General features: G+C 38.8%; 1 protein-coding gene across 1 annotated transcript; it reads right to left on the reverse strand.

The window, feature by feature from the left end:
• Window positions 1–1,765: 1,765 nt before the first annotated feature.
• On the reverse strand, window positions 1,766–14,429 carry LOC127622026 (peroxisomal biogenesis factor 3-like). Its single transcript, XM_052095890.1, has 12 exons — window positions 14,235–14,429; window positions 13,711–13,842; window positions 13,539–13,620; window positions 13,406–13,449; window positions 13,168–13,289; window positions 12,733–12,799; window positions 12,554–12,608; window positions 12,246–12,396; window positions 12,060–12,130; window positions 10,021–10,143; window positions 5,401–5,497; window positions 1,766–3,688 (listed from the first exon to the last, which is right to left on the reverse strand). Exons 1-12 carry the CDS (start codon window positions 14,305–14,307, stop codon window positions 3,605–3,607), a joined length of 1,101 nt encoding a protein of 366 aa, XP_051951850.1. The 5' UTR covers window positions 14,308–14,429; the 3' UTR covers window positions 1,766–3,604.
• Between the last annotated feature and the right edge of the window lie 37 nt (window positions 14,430–14,466).

Here is a 14,466-nt window from a genome sequence, read left to right on the forward strand (position 1 = left end):
AACTCAAATAATGCACAACAGAAGAATTAAAGTTGTTTAAATCAGGATTACAAAGTTTATGGCAGGGTTTTTAGCGGGATAAGGAAGTTTCGTAAAACTATAGTGTTGTGTGCAAGAGCAGTCTCTATCATATGCTTCCCTCATGTTCAGACCTCATACTTTCTGTGAACTTTCTGTCAGATATTACTTAATTCTTCCTGTTTTACATTTGTGTGCTCAGACTGGTCAGGATATTTACTGTTAGAACATGACATGTTTGAGGATTGTTGTTTAGTTGCTGAGGGCACACATTATAGCTTTGTGCTGCCCTCTAGTGGAATTTGAGATTTACTTTACATGGGAGAGGAGCTCCAAAATAGTGCACCCAGAAAGTATTCACAGCCTATTCCGAAATGTATTAAATTCATTATTTTCCTCAAATTCTACAAACAATACCCCATAATGACAACATGAAAGAAATTTGTTTGAAATCTTTGCAACTTTAAAAAAAAAATAAAAAACGAAAGGAATCACATGTACATAAGTATTCACAGCTTTGACACTCAAAATTGAGCTCAGGTGCATCCTGTTTCCACTGATCATCCTTGAGATGTTTCTACAACTTGATTGGAGTCCACCTGTGGTAAATTCAGTTGATTGGACATTATTTGGAAAGGCACACACCTGTCTATATAAGGTCCCACAATTAACAGTGCATGTCAGAGCACAAACCAAGCCATGAAGTCCAAGGAATTGTCTGTAGACCTCAGAGACAGGATTGTATCGAGACACATATCTTGGGAAGGGTGCAGAAGAATTTCTTCAGCATTGAAGGTCCCAATGAGCACAGTGGCCTCCATTATCCATAAATGGAAGAAGTTTGGAACCACCAGGACTCTTCCTTGTGTTTGGCCGCCCAGCCAAACTGAGCAATTGGGGAAGAAGTGCCTTAGTCAGGGAGGTGACCAAGAACCCAATGGTCATTCTGACTGAGCTCCAGCATTTCTCTGTAGAGAGAGAACCTTCCAGAAGAACAACCATCTCTGCAGCACTCCACCAATCAGGCCTGTATGGTAGAGTGGCCAGAAGGAAGCCACTCCTCAGTAAAAGGCAAATGACAGCCCATATGGTGTTTGCTAAAAGGCACCTGAAGGACTCTCAGACCATGAGAAACAAAATTCTCTGGTCTGATGAAACAAAAATTGAACTCTTTGGCCTGAATGGCAAGCGTCATGTCTGGAGGAAACCAGGCACCGCTCATCACCAGGCCAGTACCATCCCTACAGTGAAAAATGGTGGTGGCAGGAACTGGGAGACTAGTCATGATTGATGGAAAGATGAATGCAGCAATGTACAGAGACATCCTTGATGAAAATCTGCTCCAGAGCGCTCTGGACCTTAGACTGGGGCAAAGGGTCATCTTCCAACAGGACAACAACCCTAATCGTGGCTACAGGACAACTCTGTGAATGTCCTTGAGTGGCCCAGCCAGAACCCAGACTTGAACCCAATTGAACATCTCTGGAGAGATCTGATAATGGCTGTGCACTGACGCTCCCCATCCAAACTGATGGAGCTTGAGAGGTTCTGCAAAATTGGGAGAAACTGCCCAAAAATAGTTGTGGCAAGCTTGTAGCATCATACACAAAAAGACTTGAGGCTGTAATTGGTGCCAAAGGTGCTTCAACAAAGTATTGAGCAAAGGCTGTAAATACTCATGTACATGATTTTTGTTTTTTATTTTTAATACATTTGCAAAGATTTCAAACAATCTTCTTTCACATAGTCATTATGGGGTATTGTTTGTAGAATTTTAAGGAAAATTATGAATTTAATCCATTTTGGATTAAGGCTGTAACCATAACAAAATGTGGAAAAAGTGAAGCGCTGTAAATACTTTCCGGATGCACTGTACACTCAGTATGCTACAACCATGGCAACCACCAGGTGTGTATCATAATTACAGGTGAAAGGGTATAGTTACAATTTACATGACAGTAATAGTGTTCATTGGCTACAATTATAGTGATGTTAAAATGTGTAATTATTTTGTAACATGAAATATGTGTAACATGCTCTTGCATGTAAAGTGACTATTAGGCCTACTGTACCATTAATATTGCACATACAGTTTGCATTCTTGAAAATACATGATTGGTGCCACACATTTTCTTACAGGATGTACACTCACTTTATTAGGAACACTAGAGTCTTTATAAAGCGCAAAACATAGTCTTCAGCTGTTGTCTACCTCAAGGCTCGATGTGTTGTGCATTCTGAGATGCTATTCTGCTCACTACAATTGTAGTGGTTATCTGAGTTTCCGTGGCCTTTCTGTCAGCTCGAACCAGTCTGGCCATTCTCCGTTGATATCTCTCATCTACAAGGAGTTTCCATCCACAGAACAGACACTCACTGGATATTTTTGCACCCATTTTGAGTAAACTCTAGAGACTGTTATTCCTAAAAATCCCAGGAAATCAGCAGTTAAAAGAAATAAACAAACCAGGCAGTCTGGCACCAACAATCATGCCACGGTCGAAATCACTGAGATCAGATTTTTTCCCCATTCTGATGGTTGATGTGAACATTAAATGAAGCTCCTGACTCGTACCTGCACGATTTTATGCATTGCACTGCTGCCACATGATTGACTGATTAGATAATCACACTAATAAGTAGCTGTACACGTGTCCCCAATTCAGTGAGTGTAAATGGTCCTCAATCGGTCAGCTATGTTGGCAACCTAGTTTTATTTAGCTGTAAGACAGGAGTCTGCTTGCTAAAAACATACCATACCAACTGTTTTTTAATCAAATTGAGTGGCATTTTAATGAATAGTTCCGGTATTACTAATCACATTTTTATTAAAATGAACATTCATAGGTCATCTTTCAAAAGGAGTAGCATACTCATGCTACATCCAAATAGTCTGCAAAATACATCATCCATCCACCCCATCCATAGTGCTGTTAATGAGATGTAAAGATAAACAGCAGCAGTGCAAAACATCATGCATTGATGTTGTTGGAGAGGTGGACATAACTGTGTTTTGGTCCTTTAGATGGTGTTGAAGGGCTGCATCATCAGATTCAAATATATAATACCTACAATGTTCATAATAAACACTTATTCTACAGATTTTTTTCCTTTTGAAGTCCATATTGCAGGTGTGAATGCAGGGATAATCATTCAAATAGGAACTTTTAGCGCTCAACATTTGTGAGAGTTCTATGAGATTAAGCTACATTTATTAAAAACATAAAATTATACTTCGTTATAGCCTTTAAAAACATTGGCATGCCTGGGACATTATTGACAGTTATTTGCTATTATTATCCAGTTTGGTTAGGGGAGGGTCACTCACGACAGACAGATAGGACAGCTAGCAGATCATGAGTCTACCCCTTACTAAATGCTTACTAAACAGTGGATGTGAACTCCATATTACACACTTGCTTCTCAGATCAGCCGTCAGTTCCTTTCCCCAGGTCAATTTTAGAACAGGGTATGTGAAGAGAGGAATTCTGTGCTGCACCACACGAGAGTCTCTGTTTGAAGTGAACTTGTAACGAGTTCCATTTTTTTTTTTTTACACAAGTCCATGTCTTGCTCACTTCCATGCTCACTTCTTAAGTTCTTGGGGGGTGCTAAATGTTTCATATACATTGGCGGCAAACTCCTTCACCTGGTCTATCATCAAAAGATCCTATAAAAAGAAAGCAAATATTGTTCTACAATGTTACTAATACACATTTTATGAAAAGTGACCAAAGTTATTTTTTTGATAGAAATTCTCTTAGGAGTTTCACAATGAAAGTGTTTTTGCATCCTTTTTTTTTTTCTATGTAAACACCCACTAGCCAGATGTCTTTGACCGTTACGCCACATATTGCTGTTTTTTCAGCATCTTAAGCATGAGTGCTGTGTCTTTAAGATGTTATAACAAGTAAGGGTTCGTTCAAGCTAAAGCATTTTTGGCCAGTGCGATGAACTGAACAAAATGCAGTTGTCTCGTGAATTATAAAATGTTCTTTTTACTTGACACAAGAGACTTAAATCGTGACACTCCGATTTATGGGAGAAAATGGGAGAAGAGGCCAAAAAAAAAAAACTGTGAGAAGCCTTTATTCTCACATTAACCCTTTAAGCTCTGAGGGTGTTTTAATGATTTCCTGTTTCAGTGGCATTCACAAAATTAAAGGCTTAAGGAGGTTCAAGTGTTCGGTATCATTTTAAAGAACATTTTTCGAATGCATTAATGATATAGATTGTGCTGAGTAACTCCAGCCAGGTCTCCTAAGCAACCAAATGGGCCTGGTTGCTAGGGAGGGTAGATTCGCGGTGGTGCGCATGGCGAGTTGTGCGTGGATGCCTCTGTGAATAGCGTGAAGCCTCCACACACTCCTCATGTGAATTCTACTCATAGAATGAGGCATAAAGTCATTGATAACACATTATAATAACACATTATAATGCCACATTTGTTAAGGGTTTACATGTAGTGTCCTCATATTTAAATGCTCCTCTAAACGCCTCCAACAGCAATGTGGTGTGTGACTGAATGTTCGCAAACAGTATACTGTTGCTTGGCTGTTTAGAACTTCTATTGACCTCTGAATGAAGAACTTTGGAAGTATATCAGGGCCTTGACTCGCTGCCCAAATATAGAGGGCTTGGAGCAATCTGAACTCAATCTGATTGGTTTAGCATTCCATGACGTTACAGCATTTCCGATGACGTCATCTGATCCAGGAAAGCTAAGGTGCTTGTAGCCAGATAGCCAGATGCTGTGTGAACTTTGTGCTTCAGGTGGGTTAACTAATTATCTATGCACACAATTACTTTGTGTGTGGATTCATATTAAAGAGGATTGCCTCATCCAAGTAACTGTATGTGATATTTTATGTTCTGTTTATTTTTCGTGAAGTTAAGCGGCATATGAACAACACATGTTTACATGAAACATACTGTATGTCGAAGACCTATGATTCACAAAATTTTTGTCAGATTGTATTCTAATCTTTGAGAGCTTTCCAACAACATATGAAACATGGCTATTTGATAAGTTTGATGCTTTTACTGATTACAATAATATGTAGATTCCCAAATCTTTAATAAATGATCAAAACAGAACTCTTATGATTTGTCTGCAAATTTCAAAGCAATAGTTTTTGTCACAGTGCCTACATGCATTGTTAAGTAGAGCTTCTAAGCTTTAAAACTATACCTATTTTGTGTTGGTCAAGACTATATAAACAATTCGATTTTTTCCACAAGGTCCGACCATCGAAGATTTAAGGGTTAACAGTGTTAGTTACTGAGTTTTGCCTTTGTTTGGAGAAGTATGGTCAGCTTTTAAACCACATACAAGTCAAAATGAGTTTATCGCTCAGGATGAAAATGTCACTCGTGTCTCACCTGGACAAAGTGACTTGGTATCTCACTGCATATGGAATGTATCTGTCCGTTGATGATGGGAATGATTTTGGCTACTGGGAGGCTTACATGCGACAATCTGGAAGCGAAGAACATGATAAACAGTACTGATCATCTGTACAACACAATAAATACTGTATTCATACTTTAAGTTTTGCAAAACTGTAACTGTCCTGGCCTTGGGAAGAAGGTGATAAATTATTCACAGGAAAAAAAGCATTCAGTGGTTCTGACATTCTATGTAATAAACTAAGCATTTTGTCTCAAAATTTGATACAGTCTATTTTAATTTAGACATATCTGGATGTTTTTTCTTTACCAAGGTTAGAAATTAACCAGGGCTATGGCCAAAAATGCAGCAGAAAGCAAACAAAACACCCTGCATTTTAATTGGGGGCAAACAATGTAATAAACCTCTGTAATTATTTCCTCTTTTTTTTTTAATCTCATATAACATTGGATATACATTTCATAACTTACTATTCCATTCATATGAAGTTATAGGTGTAGTAAAAAAAAAAGCCCTCATAGAAGGTAAAAGCAACTCCAGGGGGCAAATATTGCTTCTCAATAAAAAGGTTCACTTGCTTTTCAGTTTTAAACATTGGAGATACAAAGAAAGTAGTTTATAAATTATTGAGCAAGTTTACATGCACAGCAATAAGCTGATAACTCCCAAAAATCAGGCCTGAGTTTCCCGATAACGTTGTCTCTTAGCGCGCTACGAAGACTCTTAAGGTATAACTTAACTGAAGGTATACCATTTCTAGGTGTGTTCCTCGAACCATGCCTTAGGAAGCCGCCTAAGATATACCTTCTTACGTGCGACGTTACCCGGTGCTGTCCGTGGCGATGGTGCTGAATTTGTTGATATCGATGGCTCGAGAATCAATTATTCTCTCGTGCTGGGGCTGCTTCACTGCGTTATGTGAGAAAGCGGTGTTCTTTTTAAAAGAAGCACTTCAGAAATAGTGGAAATTGCATTTATTTGGACTCATGGGATATTATAAAAAAAAAAAAAATTACAAATTGCAAACTAAATTAAACCCTGGATATTTTATATAATTTCGGAAAGAGTGCGCGAACGCACAACCTCGTGCTCAAACGTGTCATGCGTCTAACCCACTACTGAATTGGCCCATACAATGCTGTCGTAGTGCGCTACCAGGCCACTTTGCCACCACGTCTGCAAACATCCCCTGTGGTCCACCACCACCTGGACATTGATGGCCGCGAAGCCCTTACGACAGATGAAGGCCTGGTTGAGCGCTGATGGGTTGGCTATGGGGATAAGTGTCACGTCGACAAGCCCTATTATTTGTGGTATACCGGCAATGGCATGGAAGCTTTGATGCGCCTCCATCACTTCGTGCCTGGCGGAAGGCATGCGGATATAATCTGTGGCATGACGGAGCAGGATGTTTGTGACTGAACGAACGCACCGCCACACCGAGGTCTTACTCAGTCCATATCCATCCCCAGCCACCTCCAGAAAACTCCCCACTGCATAAAAACGGAGAGCCGCAAGCAGCTGAATTTCGGGGCTGAGGGGGTGGTTCCGTCGAGTTTGTCTTGACACATCCGGACTAATAAGATCTAAAAGCTGCTGAATTTGCTGTCGTGGCAGGCGAAATTTCTTTTGAATTGTATCTTCTGACATGGTAGCCAGGGAACTAAAGTTTTCGCGAATATAATAGTGCACATACACTAAATGGCTTCGCGGACGGCGCCGTCTTTGATTTAGCACAACTATTCGCTGTATCGCTGCAATAGTCTGACCAAATTCCCCACCACAGTCATTCTCTTTAAATAGACGAATAAGCCTTTACTTTCGAATGGTTTGCCAGCTGATGTACCTTTGGATAATATAATTAAAAAGCTAACAACAATCAGTGTGATGACAATTTTATTATTTGCATGAAAACACTTGAATTAGCCTAATTGAACACTGGGTATATTCAATTTAAAATAATATTCGTATAGAGTAAGATGTAAAGAAGCTTTTTGCAGTGGTGCCCACTAGCGGAGTGAACTGCCAACAGTGATAAGGTATAGCTAAGAGTGCTCCAGACCAACCTTCCGAACGTATGACTTACAGAAGGTATACTTAACAAAGAACGTTTCGGGAAACACGTATTAACGATAAGGTACAGCTTAAGGTGTAACTTAAGAACGACGTAGCGTTAAGAAGGTTTCGGGAAACTCGGCCCAGCTTATTAAAAAAAATCAAACAAAGCAAGAAAAACATTTTGTCCTTCAATATCTTTCTTTTTTCAGTTTCTTCAAAATGTATTTTTTTACTTTCTATTTTTTCCCTTTCAGCTTTTTATTTAACAGCTGTTTTAAAAATCAGAATGAGTCACATTACATAAACTGGCCTTTTACATTCAGTATGAGCTGTGAACAAAACATGGAACATCCACAAGATTAAATAAATGGTTTAAAAGTTTAAAATATTATCTCAATTTTTCAGTTTCTTTCTTTAGAAATTTTAGAACCCAAAATCTCTTTAAAGCACAAAAAAGAAATATTGGTTCTCCATCAAAACACACTGAATACCATTGCTTAAACTGATTATATTATTATTATTATTTTTGTTTAAGCATTGTAAATCATTTAATAGTATTTCATTATTATATAAAATTTGTCCTGACAAATGAGTGAGTGCGCAAGAGTAAAGGCATCGGGTTTAGGTTTGGGTTTAGAAAAAAATAATGAAATGAAAACATCACCAACATCTCCTGAACCGCTGCGTCGTTATTATTTTCTTCTGCGTTTTTCCTCGTTGTGTGCAAATCAGTGCAATTATGGGTGCAAGCTCATCTTTCATGTTGTTTGTTGGCTTATTATCACAAATAAACTCTGTAGCAAACTACCGTTGTGTGTGGGTTTGTGAAATAATTTTGGGTTTGCAGTTTCATTCGGGCACAAATGGTCATGTGTTTGATACAGCTGGTCTGTAAACAGTCATGTTTGTGGACTTGACTTTAGTATATGCTCTTAACTCGTGTCTTTGTTTCCACATCTGTCTTTGGCACGCACCACTGCTCTGCCGTGATTTAAACTGAATCGATTCTGATTCTTTTGAGAATCGATTCAGAATCGTTTGAGTATGAATCGCAATGCATCGCTGAAACTATTTTTTCCAACAGTCTTTCCACACATGTTGTTGGCTTATTAAGCATAATTGTTGTAAGAACGTGCATGTAAACGCGCTCATTAGCTGGACACAGTTAATAACTGAAAGCTTATAACATATTAGAATTTACTGTTATTTTGATCTAGCTGCAGTTGAATTGATATATTTATATTTATGCATTTGGCAGATGCTTTTATCCAAAGCGACTTACAGAGCCCTTATTACAGGGACGATCCCCCTTGTAGCAACCTGGTTAAGTGCCTTGCTCAAGGACACAATGGTGGTGGCTGTGGGGCTCGAACCAGCGTCCTTCTGATTACCAGATTACCAGTTATGTGCTTAGACCACTACACCACCACCGCTCCAATTGATGAGCATTTTCATTTATTCTCCTGAGACCAGAGCGTGACTGCTGAGCATAAATTCTACAGAAAATAGTTTTACTTAAAAGTTGATGGCAACATATGTGCACAGCGAGACTAAGATAATACCAAGCTATAGATTTTTTTTTATTATGTTTCCAGGAGTGTTGGTTATTCCTGTTTTTGAGATTTTACAGACACTACATCAGAAATAAGCATAATTCATTCTGATTAAAAGTTTTGGCCAGCATCATCCAATCACTGCCAACGATTTTATATATAAAAAAATAATTTCTGAATCCATGTACCGATTACCATTGTTCGACGTCTGCCAAACATGTTAAAAGGTCCAAACATCATCTGCAACTTGATAGGAAGTTTGGATTTAATGCACATAGCTGCAGAGTGTTATAGGATGCTCCCTATTTAGCGAATGACTTAAGGCCAAAGTACTTCGGGGGTCTGCGTTGTGGATCGCACCACAGATAGTATGTGTGACACAAACTGCGTAATCAGCACAGCCACGGCATTAGATTTATAAGGAAAAAAATTACACATTAGTGTACAATGTGTTTAGCACCGTGGCGTTTCACGATAAATGGCATATTGGATGAAACTAGAGACTGATCTGTTGACTCTTAATTAGGTTTCTCACCAGTAGTTTTGTTGGCGATCCTCGGCACCATATTGTTTTGTCACATGACTCAATAAGTTGAAAGTTTAACCCTTTACTGACAGCCCAGAGTCTTCTGAACTGAGATCAGTCAGTTTAAATGAATTAAAATTATGTGTTGCATATAGCAAAGCCAAAATACTACATCAACAAATGTGTACACGGGGTCGCACAAGGTTATAAATGAATTATTTGTAAGTTGTAGACATAAAAATAAACACACACACAAAAAAAACCCAGATATGCTCTATTGTCTCTACACTCTAAAGTTCATAAATTTAAAGGTCAAACTTTTAACCTGACTGAAATGTATGGCTAGAAGTGGCTATAAGCAGAACATAAATTTTATCACTGTGAGATGTAGCATGCATTCAGCACATATCCCAAATACATGCCTTCCTGAATATAATTAAGGCATGTACACTGACCTATCAGGTGAGCTACAGGGGGTGGAGTCTCCACGTTGGGGCCGGAAGAACTCTGCCATGTTGTCAATGAATCGGATGAAGCCTCGATTCAAACATGTACGAAGAACAGTATTGAAATCTGGACTGAAAAAAGAAAAGAAAAAGTAGTAATTAGTACCCAGCAACAGTAATAAAACAACAGTGTAAAGTGATGTCCAGATGTGCTGGAATTGCCTATGTCAGCACATTAATTTACACCAATATATGTCCCATTGCTTCATTTCTTCCTTATGTCATAAATGGCATTCAAAAAGAAGAGCATTCACATTGGACCAATCAGCACACTCAAAATACTGTATAACTCTCTGAGGCACCTACAGTGAATGAAGCTGACACACTCTTTGTTGACACTGCCCCAATGAACACCAGTTTCCAACAGTTGTTGGTTTTGTTAAATCAATGCATTAAGGGGCCACTCACACAAAGTGCATTTTGGTATACATTTGTGCTGCTTTTCAAGTTTTTAAATGTAAACACACTCTAGATGTAAGTCTTTATCCGTTCTTTATCCTGTTCGTGCAGGAGCACAGTATCTTTTAAAAAAATTTCGGGACTCTTGCATTCTGTTATATCTGCTGAGTCTGATTAAGATCTGGGGAATTTGGAGGTCAATTGCAACACCTTGAACTATTCATCATGTTCTTCAAATCATTCCCAAACAATGTGTGCAGTGTGGCAGGGTGCATTATCCAGCTGAAAGAGGCTCCATCAGGGAATACCATTGCCATGAAGGAGTGTACCTGGACTGCAACAATGTTTAGGTAGGTGGCACGTGTAAAATTGGCATCCACATGAAAGGCCAGACCCAGTGTTTCCCAGCAGAACATTACCCAGAGCATCACACTCCCTCCACCGGCTTGTCGCTTCCCACAGTGCATCCTGGTGCCATCACTTCCCCAGATTAATGGCACACATGTACACGGCCATCCATGTGATGTAAAAGAAAATGGGACTCAACTTCCACTGCTCCAAAGTCCAGTTATGTCGCTCGCGTGCCCATTTTAGGTACTTTCGATGGTGAACAGGGGTCATCAACGGCACTCTGACCAGTCCTATAAGCAGCAGGGTGCGATGCACTGTGTGTTGTGACACATTCCTCCCGTAACCATCATAAAAATATTCTGTGACTTGTGCCACAGTAGACCTTATGTTGGTTCGGACCAGACGGGCCAGCCTTCACTGCCCTTGCGCATCGATGAGCCTTGGGAGACAACACTCTGCCGCCAGTTTGTGGTTTGTCCCTGCTCGGACCACTGTTGTTAAGTACTCGCCACTGCTGACCGGGAGCACCCCACAAGCCTTGCCATTTCAGAGATGCTCTAACACAGATGTCTGGCCATAACACTTTGGCCCTTGTCAAAGTCGCGCAGGTCTTTACTCCTGCCTATGTCTCCTGCATTCAACAAGTTGACACGTAGAAATAATCATTCGCTTACCATCTAATCTACACAGAACTTGACAGGTGGCCTTGTTAGATGATCAATGTTTTTTTGCTTCACCTGTGAGTGGTCATAATGTTTTGACTCATCGTGTATAGAAGTACAAAAAAAAAAGCCACTGAAGTCATATTGATTACTTTTATGTGCTTTTTGGACCTTCAAATTTCTGGCCACCATTCACTTGCATTGTATGGACCTACAGACCCGAGATCCATCCATCCATCCATCTTCAACCGCTTATCCGAAGTCGGGTCGCGGGGGCTGCTGCTCCAGACCCGAGATGTTTTTCTAAAAATCTTTGTTAGTGTTAAGCAGAAGAAAGATAGCCATACACGTCTGGGATTGCATAAGGCTGAGAAAATTATGAGAACATATGAGAAATATTTGAGTTGAAGTTTTTGAAATGCTGCCGTTTGTTATAGCAGCGTGAATTAGCATTTAAATACTAACCTTGCCATCATTTAGATTTTTTTTTATTATATTTTACATTGATATGTCTGTTGAACCACAAAATATTAACTTTATGAACAGATGACTGGTTGATTTTATGGTTTACCATACCTTTCAAGCATGTCTCTGGTTTCATTGAGCAGCTTTATTGTGGTGATATCATTCTCTGTGAGACCACAGGCCTAAAAAACAAAGAAACAAACAAAACAATATATAGAGGTTTGCAATATAAATGCACTACAATTATCTAACTCCACATGAACATTACAAATGTACTTTAATAATGTAGTGACTTACCTGTGATGCTAATGTGTTCTCTTCATCAGGAATCATGTACCAGGAAAGAGTTTTGTGTTTGGAGGAAGCACACCCCTCCTCCACCAACTGTCTGATCTGAGCTAACTGTTGTTCCAACTCTTGCAGAGACAAACTCTGCTTCAGAGACACCCTGAGAACACAGGGACAGTAGTTAGTGCTAATTATACAGGATGATTGGCATAGCACAATTAGCTGCAACCACATATTAAGAATAGCCACAAGGGAGTGAGGGGAAGGGGGTGAATGGATTAAAAAACATGAATTATCCATTCAATCACTCAACGTACATTCCAAGAACTTCCTGGACAGCTTTCTTCACCACAGTTATCAGTTCAATTAGCCCTGAAAAGACAAAAAAGAGGAACTTCAGGACCACAGGGGATAAAAACCTCTCTAATGGACTCTCTCTACAGACAGGATTAAACTGTAATACAGATTAGACATACAGATTTTACATTGTGCTGACCTTCTCCAAGTAGGTGCTGAATACTTGACAGATATTGCTGCTGAACATCAGGAGGGGCTAAGGCTGTCTAAAGAAGTTGTAATAGTGACAAAATCATGTTAATTTAAACAAGGTATATTGAGTAAATGATCATGGATAAAAGGCAATCCTTTCACAATACACAGTATGATATGATTTTATATAAACAAGAAGTGTCTTCTTGTTTATATAAAACGGTTACTGCATAATTTGACTATTAAAGACACAAACTGTAATGAAAACATTATTTTATTAAGACAATTAAAAAGATATAGTTCCCGATATAAGAACACTGCTATGCAACAAAAATAATGATACAATATTAGTACAGCTGGAACAATGTATTGACCAATCAGCATCCAGGACGGGAAATATACATTTTTAAATTCCCTTGAAAAAACATAGCTATGACTTTACCGTTCCATTTTTCATTACAGAGTTATCCAGGTACAGATAGCCACCAATTATGTTGAGCTGAACTCGGAGCAACACCACTAACATGCAAGTACTATAAACCGCCACAATGCTGCGAGTAAAACCTGCAGAGAGAGAGCGAGAAAAAAAACAACAACATATTTTTAGAACATTAATAGATGGGACTTTGATTAATGCAGAATGTCTGGACTAATACAATGATGAAACCCTTTGAACTCACTAATTATCTTCAGATCCTCCCAGATTTCAAGCTTATTTGCTGGCCTGTGTGAGAAGAATGGATTCAGGCATACTGCCATATTCTTTTAATTTAATATGAAGCTAATCATCTATAATTTACATGAATGACTCACTTGGTCTTCAGCAAAGAGGTGAGGCTCTCCGAGTTCAAATGATGTATGATTGCCTCCCTTAGAGTAGGAAGCATTGATAACACTACAAATAAAGGCACATCATTTTCACTTTTCAACAGTAAAGTAACACATACAGTACATGATATCTTATAAGTGATCATGCCACTTTTACCAGTCATGTTACATGTCCTCTGGTTACTTTCAAAATGAAACTGTCTCCGAGCTTGAGCAATGTAGTCTGCTGCCTCTCGCTCTTGTATCTCCTGAATTTTCCTCTGTGCATATTTACCAAGCAGATATACACCTGGGATTGAATTTTGGGTATTCATTACACCAGTACAGTAAACTACTGATTAAATGATAAAAGTTGACATCAAAAGGAAATTTGCCAGATCTTTTAAGTGATATGAGAGCTTTCTATAGCCTTAAGCAACCAGGGTAAAGTCCAGTTTAACTTTGCCTTCACCAACAATATGCCAATATTAAAACTAGGTGACAGGTGAACTGAGAATGAGATTATGTATAAAAGAGATCAGAATGCTTGGGGATACTCGAATAACATTGTACATATATTAGCATATAGTAACATATTATAGTAACAAGCATTTACCCTGATTTTAAAAACAGATAATTAACGCACATGTCTGTTAATAATCTTTAAACTATATAGCATGCAGGAGTGCTATCCCACATTACCTCCAACAAAAACACCCGTAAAGATGAATTTTCTCTTATGGCGTTTGATGAAATTCCATGTAGAACTCAACATTATTAAAGACCTCTGACACGACAAAATGAGAAAACAAGATGTAAGAGCTTATTTAGACGTGAAACACTAGCTAATACAACGCTACATGGCAATAAGTTATCATGTTAGCGGCAGCCAGGCGAACTACAGATCACAGATTGAGTCGAGAAATCGATTGTA

This window comes from Xyrauchen texanus, chromosome 28, assembly GCF_025860055.1.
Source record: "Xyrauchen texanus isolate HMW12.3.18 chromosome 28, RBS_HiC_50CHRs, whole genome shotgun sequence".
Taxonomy (NCBI): Eukaryota; Metazoa; Chordata; class Actinopteri; order Cypriniformes; family Catostomidae; genus Xyrauchen; species Xyrauchen texanus.

Coding starts and splice junctions, on each gene's coding strand:
- LOC127622026 (XM_052095890.1), bottom strand. CDS start 14,307: ATGTTGAGTTCTACATGGAATTTCATCAAACGCCATAAGAGAAAATTC. Junction 13,450..13,538: donor ACCTCTTTGCTGAAGACCAA/GTGAGTCATTCA, acceptor CTTCTCACACAG/GCCAGCAAATAAGCTTGAAA. Junction 12,131..12,245: donor AGAACACATTAGCATCACAG/GTAAGTCACTAC, acceptor TTTGTTTTTTAG/GCCTGTGGTCTCACAGAGAA.